The sequence below is a fragment of the Myzus persicae genome, unplaced genomic scaffold (genome assembly GCF_001856785.1).
Source record: "Myzus persicae strain clone G006 unplaced genomic scaffold, MPER_G0061.0, whole genome shotgun sequence".
Classification (NCBI taxonomy): domain Eukaryota; kingdom Metazoa; phylum Arthropoda; class Insecta; order Hemiptera; family Aphididae; genus Myzus; species Myzus persicae.
The window spans coordinates 18,603-33,918 of NW_019100665.1; the positions used below are offsets into that span (position 1 = coordinate 18,603).

At 31.5% G+C, this 15,316-nt stretch overlaps 1 protein-coding gene across 1 annotated transcript in view; it reads right to left on the minus strand.

Moving 5' to 3' along the window:
• Positions 1–14,894: 14,894 nt before the first annotated feature.
• LOC111039835 (facilitated trehalose transporter Tret1-like) overlaps positions 14,895–15,316 on the minus strand; it is a gene marked incomplete at its 5' end in the record, with an annotated part of 3,376 nt that continues 2,954 nt past the window's right edge. Inside the window, one exon of the mRNA XM_022323482.1 lies at positions 14,895–15,221. Coding sequence (XP_022179174.1) covers positions 14,900–15,221 — 322 coding nt within the window. The remainder of the gene's footprint in view (positions 15,222–15,316) is intronic.

A 15,316-nucleotide genomic window follows, 5' to 3' on the forward strand; every position in this document is an offset into this window, starting at 1 on the left:
TAACTGGAAGTCAATGCCTTGGATGTATGCACCATGTATAATATGTACCAGACCAGACACAATACATACTGTTGGACTGTGGCCATAGATGGTATTGTGCAACATGTAATTCAACACCTCTGGCCACATGTGAAGTTTGTGGTGATATGGTCAAAGGCACGATAAGAATATTTTTAAATTAAGTTTATATTTCATCATTTTTTTGATGATTATTTGTACAGGTAGTTTTCTTTGTGTATTTTTTTTATTATTATTATTTACCTTTATAATTTTATGATTTGTTTAATTTTTTTTAAGATTGAGTAAAATGTAAAATGACTAAAATAAATATTTCATTTTTATATTTGCTTATTAATTATTATTCAGGAGAAGTTCTAAAAAACTTTCACCAATAGCAGATGATATGTTTTAATTGTTAAAACAAATTTTTAGCAAAAACAAATTTCAAAAGATAAGAATACCACATAATATTAATCTATGTATCGTAGAAATTGGCTCAAACGACTATAAAATTGAATATGGCAGATTTGTGTTAGTTATTATTTCATCATACTTGCAATTTCTACCTTTAAAAGTTGAAAATTGTAAGCAAGCTTACTTATATAATATCTACGTATTCTTAATATCTTATATACCAACCTAATCTATTTAAATTGCAATACTTCATTATGCACTTGATCTGCCGAAATATGACAAAAATAGTAATTTAAATACAAAAATTTTAAAAAAAACATGTTAGATATCATTTCAAAACCAACACCTATCTCTTAATAGTTAATACTTAAAAATGTAATTTATCATTAATCATTGTTTTACTTGAATTCAAAACAGTTATTGTTTTTGAGGTAATACCTAAAATATCTTCAAAAAATAAAATTCCAATTTGGGAATTCATGTGTATAGACAGCTTTTGGTCAAATCACAATTAATATGGGCTGTAGACGCCCATCATCCGAATAGGTTGAATGTATTTTAAATTGCTTACAAACCTTCAACTGCAGACAGGATGGTCTTGTATCAATGTGAGGATTAATGGGAAAAGAATATTTAAGTTATACAAAATACATTTTTTCTATAGAAACTGGAGACAACAAATTGTGTTTATTACAAATAACTCAATGAATTTCAAATTAAAAGATGTAATTGGGACTAAAAAAATATTTGCTAGATATTAAAAGTATTGTGGGTCCAGCAGAATTTATTTATTTTGAATTATATTAGTAATACAAGATGGGAGAGCTTTAAATGACTATAAGGATTATAAACAACAGTACAAATATAATTTTTACTTTGTCAGTTGTCACTTGTCAAATCATAGGAAAAAAATGACTTAATGACATCGAGATGGATACTAAGAATTAAGAAAGGTTAGGTGGGGTAAATAACATATCAAATATTCAAATACCTCTACATTTTAATATCATACCGTGACACCGTATAATATGCTTCTGTTTTTCATTCAAAAATTCTGAAGTTCTAAGATCTTCTCAATACCGCGCACCGCGGTTTACAATTTTTTAGTTTTTACTTATCAGTTATCATATAGATGCAGTTATCTCTATCAGAAAAATGCAAATAATATGTCGGAGTAATTTAATGTAATATCGCCAATGTCGGCATAGTTTATGTTCGAAGTAATTGATATCGGAGCAGTATTATGATGGACAATGAAAATTTTTTTTGGAGTAACATAATGTCGTAACAGTACATAATTGTAGAATTGGTGTTATCCCAGTCACCACATTGCAGTCCAACACGATTTAATTTCAACAAATTGTATTTTATAGTCATTAGTCATTGTAGATAGAACTGATAGAAGGAAAAACAATGGTTCTAGTCAACAAAATATTATTGACGGTTGTATCACTATTTTTACTTAGGTATCGTATTATATTTTCAATTTGGCCGTCCAGTGTCAACGACTTGTATAGCAGTCGTCAACATCATCTTGTAGACTTAAATTATTTTCACGACTGCTGACGGGGAAATGGAAACTGCATCAAGTAAAAATTATGTTCCGGAAATTGATCTTTACCCAATCGAAATTGTACTAATGTTCCAAGTTTGTTGCAAGGTGATTTGCACGAAAGACAACAACGAGATTTGTGGTGGACTGCCAGGCCAGAACGCCGTACGGTGACATGTTCTCGTTAGGCCGCAAAGACCTGCTTTTCAGCCGGCAATACTGTCGACGGAGCAAGATGATATGATCAACGGCGAAAACTATGACATGCGGCAACAGGCATACGAGCAAGATCTGGTAAAGCAATAACGCGTTCGAACACGGAACACTTTTGCATTTTTGCTGCCAGCACTTATCATTAAGACTCTTTCCAGCTGCGCTGCGGGCGCAGAAACTTCAATGAACGGCGCGCTATTCCTCCTAGCGAGCCATCGAGTTCACCGGTGATCTTGCCACCGGCCCGGTTGTTTAATTGTGCATACCGCCGTGAAAATCTCGTGGGATCACGAGACTTGTGTTTTTGTCGTTGCTGCAATCAGCCGGCATCATCAGAATCATAAGCAAGTAATCGATTTTTTGTTTTCCGTCTTAGAGGTTGACCACAACGCAGCGTCGCGTACGTTCACCGCTCTCCGCAATACTTCGTGTGATCACGATACGTGATAATATCGTATTTGTCATTGTTGTGATCAGCCGACATGCCCAATTTGTCAAAATACCTACTCATCAATTATATTATTGTGAGGGTCATCAGGTTTTGCCGGTTTTGGTTTCCGTCGTGGTGTTCCGGGAAGTGCCGCTGACTTGTGTGGTATATATACTCGCGGTATCCACCTGTCGAACAGCCGCAGTGGTTTCCTCTCGTAGACCGAAGTCCGAGAGAAGCAATAAGACGCCTGTGCTTGCAGCGGAAAACGTTGCTGCAAAAACGGAGAAATTCGGACGGTCTGTTTGCTAAGAGAAATTGCAAACGTTTGCAAACATTGCAAACGCCATGATTCAGCGTTTGGCCTATTTAGAACTTTGAAATAATAAAAAAAAATTTTTCCTTAAAAATGGTTCGCTTTAAACAGCGTTTATAGAATATTTTAAACTTTTAAGAACCTAATATCAGCTCTAATTTTATTTTTTCTCTCATTTTTTTTTAAGATCGCCTGTTACCAATAATATATGAGACTGATAAGTTATAATTAGGCTTGCTATTCATTCCAGTTTTAAGGGTATGTCGCATAATGTTCCGTCCTGTCATTCAGTTTGTCTTGGTAAATAGAGGCTGGAGTGAAAAATTCAAAGAAAAGGATATATCAACAGCTCCAAATCTACATTTAATTTTGCAGTAAATCTTTTGCATGCAATGAATTTTTGTTACAGTAGAAACTAGAAGGAGTAATTTTACTTATAAATAACGCTCAAAATACAAGGACTGCAATATAATATTCGAAATGCTTATTTTTTTATAAGAATTCGATTATTTATTCAAAAATATTTTGCCGTGCCCTCATGAAAAGCGTTGAACGAGACGAAAATGAATCATGACCTTAATATTGGTATGATGTATATCTATTATACTGGAATAAGCTGTTATTACTTATTATAATCTGTATAAAATAGAAAGTCGAAACCACAGATTTCGGAAAATAAGTGTCAAATTAGCAGAAATCTCACTTAAATAGCTTCAATAATACAGGTAACATTTTTGGATAACACGCGAATTACAAAAACAAATAATATTCCAAGCATGATAGTAATGACGATTTCCGTTTGCAGTGTAATTTATTGTGGTATTTAATTTGAAGAACAATTTTTTATGGTTTTAACGATTTTTTCAACCACATCGCTTAAAGACCACTGCTGTATTACAATAATATTACTTATTGTCTTATTGTATGCCCTGCGTATGTCATCTATTTTGCTGTATGTCCATTTTGACCATTTTTAACTCGGACCACTCTTTCTCTATTTTTACCTGATTAAATTATAATTTGTAAAACTGAACAGTTTTGTGTGTATTATTTTTTCAAAATGTTTCGTATTGACAAACTATGCTTTACATATTATATTATTTTCTATAAGGTATTCTTCTTCTACAGTTTTAAAACGACGCACTCAAATAAAGTAAGCATTAGTTCCTTTATTTATAAATTTATTGGAATTTCGTGTTTTTGAATTTTTGAGTATACGTAATTTATAAATAATTCGATTTCTTATATGCCATTCAAGAAATATCCTACACCGATACAAACATAATTTTTACAAACGAGAAGCACAACAATTTTTCACTGTTTATCGTTAAGCAATTATTTTTTGGAAAATGTTTTATATTATATAAATCAAATTTTGAAATTCTGAGTTAATAACCTTAATGCACTAAGCATAATAATAGTCTTTAGCCCTTGCGTCACTGATCCATGAGGGGCTAAGATGATATGAATATTATTGTTATGAGGTAGGTACTTTACAGTTTATATATATATATTTTAAATGTTCAAGTATAACAAGTACTAGACTAAACTATTACATTTATTCTATGTTTTATTTGCGAATGTATTATTAAGAACTTTATAACTTTTTTAAAATTAGTCTATTGCAGTATGACACAAAAAAACTCGTTAGTACTTGGATTTATATGCAAATCAATATTTAAAAAAAGAGCAATTATCAGCAAAAAGAATGATGATTTCTCAACTGGATAAAAGATATTTATTTCAAGCTATTTAGCCACTCCTTAAATGGTATAAAAAATATAAGTATGTAAAAATATATGAAAACATGGTCTTAGGGTTTATTTAAACATTTCGAAAATCAGAGTTTCACTTAGTGCATGGTTGGCGAATCATCTTGTCTGTATAATAACGTCCACAGACATGATCGCTTCGCTGATTATTGTTTCTCATAATTGTCTGTAAACGATAGCTTAATAATAAATAAGCAGGTAGTTATTTAATATTGTATTCCGTGGTTGAACTTACGGTTGATAAAGAAAGAAAACGTCATAATAAAGTAAACATTAAGATAAAAAAATTGAAACCAAAACGCCGAAAATACATTGTAGTGACGTGCAATGAAGAAAAAAAATCACTATTAAATAAATTTTAACTAGTAGGTATAACGATAGAAAAAGGTTTTGAAAGTGACGTTTCTGTTTCATCGAGTTTAAAGCAGAAAGATTCAATTTTGATCATATACGCCGTGTTAATATTTTCATATGAACGACGAACTGTTCGTTGACACAAAAAAACGCTAATTTGTTCATTCGTTTTTCATATAAGTCTTATATTGACACTTGTAGAGTGATATTTGAAATTATTTTTACTTTTTATTGAATTTTGCTGTTTAAGTGTTTCCGAATCAACTTCAAATCTGTTCCAGATAGATTACGACATCGTTAAGCTATATTTTGGTAGGACAAAATCACTATTAAATAATTTTTAACTAGTATAACGATAGAAAAGGGTTTTGAAAGTGACGTTTCTGTTTCATCGTGTTTAAAGCAGAAAGATTCAATTTTGACCATCCACACCGTGTTAATATTTTCATATGAACGACGAACTGTTCTGTGATACATAAAAATTGTAAAATTATTCATTTCAATGTTTGGAATTAAATTCGAAGCATTGTGTTTCGGCCTTCTAAATTGTGTTTATCTTCTCATGCAGTTATTGGTAATCTAGCTGTGTGTCGTTGCTCTTGGATGAATGTTGGTACAAATTCATTTAAATAAACTTGGGAGAATTTATATAGGGACCAGTACGGTCTTCCTACGGAACTGACGTTGTCGTTCGGGTGACTGTCACTTTGTATACGACAACGGCCCTATCTTGATTCTGTTATCACGGTTGTACGCTTGTGGGCTGTGGCTGATCTGTATGTATGAGTATGCGTACTTTAATGAAGCAAAACAAGAACGTTTCCATATTATTGAGCGATTGAATGTTATCCTAACCTACTAGCTGTTATCGGTTTGTCTTCATAGTTTATTTTCAAATTTTAAATATTTGAGTGACCGGCACCATAACTGGTGGCCGCAATACGTGGCTCCGGCGGGTTGTAGCAAACGTAAAAATTATTTCAAACGATATAGCGCCGTTGCTCATGGTGTGAATGGGTGGTACGATATCATTGAAATAAATGTGTGAGAATCGGTACCCCGTACGTGCTTCCGATAGAACAAGCGTCGTTGTTCGCGGCTACCACGTCATTGCTCAGATCTGCGCGACTAATCCGGACCACTTAAGCGGCCCCGCTTGAGGTGACTGTTACGTATTACGGCTGCGGGGACCGAGGGCACATATCACACGCATTGACAAAGTACGACTGCTTTATTAACGCACGACGGCGCAACACATAATGATGTTATATATATATATATATATATACATTTTATATAGGTTATTTCCGATAACATATTATCGTCTACATTGATAGCTTAATTATTGTTGTACAATATATATATATTATATACATAACAGTGACATCGACGTACCACACTCGTCGTTTTAATTCGAGCATAGCCTAAAATATTATGCTTTAATAAAGCATCAACGATGAAAATAATAGTATAATAAGTGAGTTTTTTTTTATATCAATCTTGATCGAACAATTTGTCATTTGTGTTTACTGCGCTCAAAGACTGTGTGCAGCTTCACACATTGATTGATGACAAATCTGATTTTAAATTAAAAAAATAATAATAAAAAAATAATATTGAACTAAATAAAATTAAAATTAAAAATAAAATTTTATAAAAACGTATCAATGTTGGATTACAGTTTGGAGTTCTCCACAACAGGATTGCATTTTTTACCCCGGTAACCCTTCGTCCTTCGTATTATATTCTCTCTATTAATTAATCTTAATTTATTTACTCAGGACACTACTGAATACTGAGTGCCGATCTAATACGTGTACGTCATGCATAATATGATAGCACCACGTGTATAGTGTTAAAATGCTTAACACTACTGTTATAATGACAATTAAGAACTGCAGCATTTATAAATGATGTTATTGTTTCAGTTTTAAATAAAAACAGAAATATTAAAATGATTGTTTTTAACAGAATATTTGATTTAAGGTTTAATAATGTTACCATAAGTCAGGGGTCACCAAATGGTGGCCCGCGGGCAGCATCCGGCCCGCGAGTGCATTTTAACCGGCCTGCAGACTGAGAGGAAAATTCAATAATTTAATACGAATTTCAATCAGATGATGTCCTAAAAAATTTGTATAATGAAAAGTATTCAAAAACTGAAATTGATTCTACATATGATGAATTTTGGTTGAAATATGTATCTGAAAAGAAATACCAGACATTGAAATTATTGACAGTGAAAATGTGTACAATGTTTGGCTACACATACGTCTGTGAGTCTGCTTTTACAAAAATGAATTATATCAAAAACAAATTCCGATCCCGAATCACCAACGAACACCTTGAAATGATGATGAAGATAGCTACCACAAACCATAACCCCGACTTAAAGCAGCTAGTTGAAAGCAAGGTCTGCCATTTTTCTCATTAAAAATATTAATTTATAATTGTTTCATATATTTATTAAATTAAATTATATTTTCATTAGTTTTAGTTACATAATAATTAATAAGTGTACATATTTTTTTTTAGAAATAAAGTATTTTTGACCAACCGGCATATTATAATAATTATTATGAACTTTGAATTTTTATGTCCCGCGAGAATTTTCCGAATTCTTAATGTGGCCCGCGGAAAATATTAATTGGTGACCCCTGCGGCATAAGTGTTGGTGTTCGGATTGATACGTAATTGCCGTGGTGTATTCTGTGCACTTGTATTCTGTATAAATTTAAGTATAATATATTGATATTTAAATAATGGCAACATGTTTTAATTGTTTGATAGACCATTTGTATGAAATATGTAAAATTAATTATAAATATTAAACTTCAATGTATTAAGTTAATTGTGTACTCTTATTAAATTATAAAAATTTAAAAACTACTTGTCCATCTTGAGGTGGTTGATAACTTTAACTTGATTGAATGTATGGTAGTTGATACACTGAAGAGGGTTGCTTACTCATTTGATCCAATAATAATGATTGGAATGTTTCATTTGGTTGTATTATGCATTGTTTCAGTCAAGGTGTTTTATTCTCTGTACAGCCTTTTCATTACTGGGTAGGTAACTTAAATGCAGAAGTAGATGAAGGTGCTATACAGTACCCTGTAGGAACTAAAATTCTAAACACAATAATTTCAAACACGTTTAATGTTATAAGTATTACAACCCATAGTTTTCTAAGTTTTTGAGTAACTTATTCTAATAATTAGGATAGATTGAAGTTATTAATTACCTTCATCACTGCAGCTACTGTCTGATACATCAAGTGTTGTACGTTTACGTTCGGTCATCAATTGAACTTCTTCATTTTCCGATTGCCACCTTTTTTAAAATCATCCAAGTTGTTGGTAAATCTTAAATTAGAAAAAATGATGACAAAATAAAATAATTATTTAGTAAATATAATTTTTTAAATAAATGTTTACATTTTTTAAATATAACATACAGGTTATATATTATGATACCATAAACATACTACATTATGAATATACATACTTAAAATAATAATAAATATAAACTTTGTGAACTATTGAATAGATTTTATTTTACATACCATGTTCTATTGCCACAAACTATTTTAATTCCATATTCAAACCAAGTTGGTTCTGGATCTAGTTCATCATACATTTCAGTAGGTACTGGTTACTCGACCAAGTAGCCATTTACAAAACCGTACACTACTGTTTTTTTAGATAATTTGTGTCATTTTGAACTAGTCACTTTGTTCGTACTGCGCTGTTATCATTCGAATCCACAAATACCACAATAACCCAACTAACTTTAATCTAAAATAGAAATACATACATTTATTTTTCAGTTGAGTATCGGCTACCTATGTTATTATATACTGGAAATATAATAGAAATAATTTGATAAAAAATTAAAGGCACCAATTAGGCTCCTTAAATCTACTGTTATAGACAAAAATATAAAGAGTCCTATACTTGTAATGTGTATTTTTTACACTTGTAAAAAACTTGATTTTTCAATAAATACGAGTAAATGAACAAGAACAATTTTTTTAGGACTTAGGTAGCTACTTTTCTTAGTATTGTAATTTTTAAACAGTCTTAAGAATTAATTGGATATATATTTACATAGGATACATCCACACCAGAAGTAACTAGGTACAGTGAAACCTGACTTAACAGACAAAATGACCAGGTCCCGGCAAAAAGATAGGCATTCTAATGTATTTCGACCTGTCTATGACGGACTCCTTCTATTACGGACACGAACACTAATATTTAATCCATTTTCATAACGGACAAAAATACATACATATACTACCATTGATTATAAATACTATATATACCTATAATATATAACCTTTATAATCAATGCTCCGTACACAGTACACACGTACGGCCGTATGGGTACGACACGCGACATAGCTGATGTTCGTATAATATTTCGCTATAATATACGTTGGGTAGGTACCGATAACGTACCGTTGCGATCTTCGTCGACAATAAACAGACGGTTTCCCGGAGTAAAAAATATTTAGCTAAAGATATTTAATTAATTGATTTAATTTAAACTAAAGACGAAAACTAAAATCGATATCGAATTGTTCATAAATGATAAATATATATATATTATTATAATGACATTATTATTATTTGACAAGGAATAAAAAATAAAGAATTAAAGGAATAAAAAAAAGTATTCAATAAAATAATATTCAATAGTAAAAAAATGTATTTAAAAATAAAAGTATTTTAAAAAGTATTCATTACGGAAAAAAGTATTTGAATACTTATACTCAAATACTTTGCAACACTGATACTGATACAGGTAAATATATTAAAAATATTCTCATGTATATATTATATTAATTTAATATAATAATTTTTATAGATTCACTAGTGTATAATATTGATACTGAAGATATTTTTGCTGACTTGGCTGCTAATTATAGATTGTTGGACCGGATGGATACTGCTCACCTGCCCAGTACCCATCCATGTTATAGCAGGTAGGAAGAAGGTGCCCGGCTTCTTTTCGAACGGAGTCGATGCCATCCACTATTTCTAATATAATTTGTAAACACTATATATATATTATAACGAAATATGTTTTTTTTTTTTTTTAAATGATCCTGAGCCCGGCAACTGTGGCCATTAGCTATTAGTAGGTACTGTAGGTTTTTGTATTGATGGTTTGTATGTTTTTGGTACGGTAGGGGGGAACACGTGTGTGTTTGTTTTGGCAGAATTTCGAATGGGGCACCCGTAGGTTTCTGCCATGCCCCGGGGGTGGGGGATGGCAGCACTTGCTCTCCGGTCACCGCGACTTGTCCGGAGAAAAATGCCGCCCGGTGGCCGAGGATCGAACCGCGACCGGCTGCGTCGCAGCGGAAGAGTCAGACCACTCGGTCACCTCGTCCCCCGAAATATGTTTTACTTAAACTATTAAAACACAAATGTTCAGAATGCCTAAAGAAAATTTTCAAATCTTGGCGGTCAAGGATATGACCGGTGTAACTGTTAATATAGCAATGCAAGACAAATAAATGTAAATGTAGGGGTGCAGGTAAACTATGTACTTCTAAATGTCATGATAGCTTAAGTTGCAGAAAAAAAAATAAAAAAAATAGTTAATATTCATAAAATAAATGATTGTAAATTATTAAGATAACAAAAATAGTTTTATACCATTGTAATTGCCCACTGTGCTCTGGTCATTCTGTGCAATGCCTGGGCAAAGTGTATAATTGTCCACATTGTTCATTGAAATTTGGCATTGTATATTTGTATACATTGTCCGGGCGTTGTAGTACAATTAGACACTTTGACCGTAACATATACATAATGTGATATATTATATTATATTTATAGGAATTTATTTTAATATAATAATAGTGTACAATAAGGAAAAATAATAAGTGCTTATAAATTTAAAACATATACACTTTTACATTTTATTCAAATGCTAATTATAGATGTAGTACCTACCCAAGTAGGACTTTTACTGCCCGAAACCGTGATGAGTGATGACAGATACACACAAAAAAAATATATAAAAACTTAAAACAAGTTGTTTTCTATAAAGTTTCTTTTTAATTTTTTTACAATTATAAATATTAATTATGGTTTAAAAAAAAAGTAGTCATTTTATTATAGTTTGGTATAAAACTTGTAGTATAGGTATATAAAAAAATGTTTACTTAAAATGAATTAAATGAAGAATGGTGGTAAAAATGATAAAACAATTTTCTAATAAATATTAAATTTAAAGGAGATTATGAAAATGTGTAGAATTGTAAAAAATTATTTTTGCCCCCACGTGATTAGAGTCCAAGTTACGCCTATGCTTTTGAGGGACTTGGTCCGCTTTTACCTAAGGCACGTTGTAATACACAGAATAGGATCAAGCGTAAATAATGCACGATTGCACTTCCTACGGCATGTGCGATATTATATAATAATCCAACGTCGGACGGATCACTATTTTAATATTTTAAATTATAAATATATAATAACACGGTCATCCAATCGCGGTCGACAAAGAGCGTGTAGTGTGGCCTTCAAAAGTCGATCGTCGTCACTTGTCGGAGACGATTCACAATTCTAATAATTTTATTGAACAAAAGAGAAATATGTAAGGCAACAATAATCATTTGCTCACATATTTCATTCTACTCAAGTAATTTTTATACAAATCTCGATTTTTTCAGTTCGCGTTTAGACGACGGCATAATATCCAGGTCGCAGAATAATAACATATTTATACAATTAAATAGATGTAAATAGTGTTATACATACTAGTCATACTACAGTAGTGCAGTACACGGGAGTTCTTAGGTCCCTCAAAATTCAACTATTTTTATTTTTAGTTTATATACATGTTGAGTAATATATCAATATTACTATGCCGTCTGCTTGTGGTCGAACCGCGAATTAAAGTGACGCCGTCGTACATCAAACATCAAATTATGTTATAAAGCTGGGAAAGTCGCTCTGCTGATTATTGAATATCCATCGGAAATTAAATAAGGAAATTTTAAAATTTAAATATTCGCGAATAGCTTAAAGTATACCTAACCAATGCACTCAAAATGAATACATAAAATATTAATTATCTCATTTCATTATCTTAATGATCAAATCTCAAACACGGACCTCTTTGATATAAAAATTTGTAATATAATATCTATCTATGGTTCTATCATATTGACGTAGTATAAATTATAATGCAATCCGTGGCGATTCCTATCCATTCTTTATTATCTATGGTAGTTGCAAAGACGTAATCGATCTAAAATTTCAGTTAGCAAAACAAAACTTAAGTTCAGTCATAGGTATCTGATTTATTCCGCAGTGCACACACAATAATGAGGGATTCCGCCAAAGCCCGAAAGCGTCGATGTTTAAAGTAATTAATTTTGGTTTCATATTTTTTTTGGTGGTTAAATTTACTTTTTACACTTCAAATAAAAATTTAATTTCATGAAAAATATGCCACCCCTATGTAGAAACATATTTTATTTCTGAGAGTAAATGCATACAATACGAGAGATCGAGTAATATACAAACGCCGCTCGTCGTCGTTTTTCTGTTCCTTGATCGTAGGGTAATTTAAAGTTATTTCAATGTTAACCCCTAAACTTCTTTAAGATTTCGAGCGGAGCGATGAGTGTATTGATTTTACAATTTATTTTTTAAATTTTTTTTGTTCCTGTCTTAAAGTTATTTTGGGAGAGTAAAAGTGTTTCGATTTTCTTCAACAGCATCTTTTCATAATTAATATTAGCATATTCCAGACAAGACAAACATGTAGATTATTACAATATAGTTATATTTTAATAATAATATCATTAAAATATTTTTTGATATAAAAAAATCTATTTTCATTGTCTTGCTCGCCCAAAATATGTTTCATTCCTCTTCCGACTAACTATCATAATTTATTATAACATCAGTGCGTCACTGTAATAAGTAATAACACATCACTGCCGAACCACTATTTTTTATAAAAATGTATTGTCATAGGAAATTTATTCAAAGAAAGATTAAAAAAACGAATTGTAAATCGGAAAAATGTTTAAAAAAAGGTAAGGAACGATGGTATCAAAAACAAATAAATAACAATAGTAAAAAACTATATTTTTTTATGATAGGAAATAGTTTTGTACGACTGTTTAGTGTACATATCTACAACTGGTATGAATAATTTCAAAATAGGTACCTACTATTTACCTAATTGTAATTTTTATTATACTATTTTACATAATAGTCTAAAATGGTTGGTTAATAGACCATAAAGGTTAATCATTTTTATAATTCCCAAAAAATTGACGAATCGAGTCAGTTGTCTTTCAAAAAAATATCAACTAAGAAATATATTAAGACTCACTATATCTTAAGACTGTCGATAGAAAAGATAATCTTTGATATTAAACATATTTTTATCTCATATATTTTTATTTGGCTGTCGTTCTAATACTTAACTAGAAATATAAATGATGCAACTACACTATAACTTATAAATTACAATTATTTTTATATTTGTGTACGTTTTTTATTGTTACAACACAATAATATGGATGTCCAAAATGTTTATACAGCAACTACGTTTTAAACACATGTCGATGTAACTACATTTTTCGACTATAACACAGACAACATACATAATATTATGTTCAAGGCGGCAGATCAAAAGTAGTCGCTATAAACACATATATGTGCATAACGAAATGGGTACATCCGATTTCACGAAAACTCAGACAGGCAATGTGTGGTAGAGTAGCTTTGATTCGATTAATATTTTAATGACAACAGGGAAAAAATATATAAGAATTTATACAAAAGAGTTTCGTGGTTGGTTTCGACTTAAAGTAAATAGTTGAATAGCTCAATTAATAGATTTTTTTTCATGTTTGCAGTACAGTTGCACAGTAATGAACAGTAATAATATTTTATATTCTTACATAGCGCTATTGCGCCAATTAGTGGGTTTCAAATTATTTAATCGTGTAAATCGCAATTTTATAACTATTTCATATTCTCACCCTTAATGTTGTCCAGAAATCTATACATCCCCTTGTTGATAACGACTTTCAACACTTCTTCGTGATAGTCCTCATATACTCTCCGAAGTGAAAGGTCAGAAAGAGCATTAGAGGTTAACGAAATAAAATTAATTATTTTATAAATGAGATTATTTTATATTTTAATTTTGAAGCAACTTATGAGCAATTTAATTTTTAACATTTTTGTACATTTAAAATTTTTCTCATTTAAATATTTTAAATAAATTATGAAAAATATTATGCACCTAATCATTTTCTGTGAGACAATCTGATAGTTACATAAATTACTATTACCAATTTTTTTTAGGTTATAAGGTATATCAAAAAATACATTTTTTTATAGGATTTAATATTTATCATCATTATTGCAGTGATGGCGGCGGCTAGGATCCCGTGGTAATTTTTGCGATACGTTTATGGTAATAGAAATTCGGCAATATTATAAAATCGCATACACAGCATGATTGAGCTGTGGACTATTTGATAATATGTACCAAAAAATCACCAATAATTATTATCACTGGAGCGCCATTTTTTATTCAATCAATTCCGGGAATGCATAATAAATTCAGTTGTTACTTTTAAAAATGTCTCGATGTCCAGATCGGTATTATTGTACTATGAAACAAAGGGAACAGTAAATATTATAATGTAGCACTGAACAGTTAGGAAAAACTATAAAACAACCGTAATTTGTAATTACATTTTTTAATTATTTATATTAGTCGTGGATCACAACGTGTTTGAGCGGTGGTACATTATATAACGACACCGAATTAAAATAAAATATAGTTCAGGCAATCTAAACGCTGACAGCCTGCGTCTGGTTGGCCGTCCTCTTTTTGCCAGCGAGCTCCTCCTGGATTTCCTGTAGAGACTTGTTCTTTGTCTCCGGCACCAGGAAGAACACGAAACAGGTGCCCACCACGCAACAGCAAGCGAAAAATCCGAACGTGACACCGCGGTTGTAGTGATTCAACAGGGTATGATACGACTTGACAACGAAGAACTCAATCAACGACGCGAGCACGCACACGATGCCGATCGCCAGTCCCTTAAATTCCGGGCTGAACAGCTCTCCAATCATGACCCCCGGTATTGGGCCGAAACCGAGCGCGAAGGTGCTGATATAAATTCCCAAGCTGATGAGCGGCACCAGACTGAACGCAGACACGTCGACGCCGCGCTCCTGTTGATAGAAGTAGAAGGCCAGGGAACC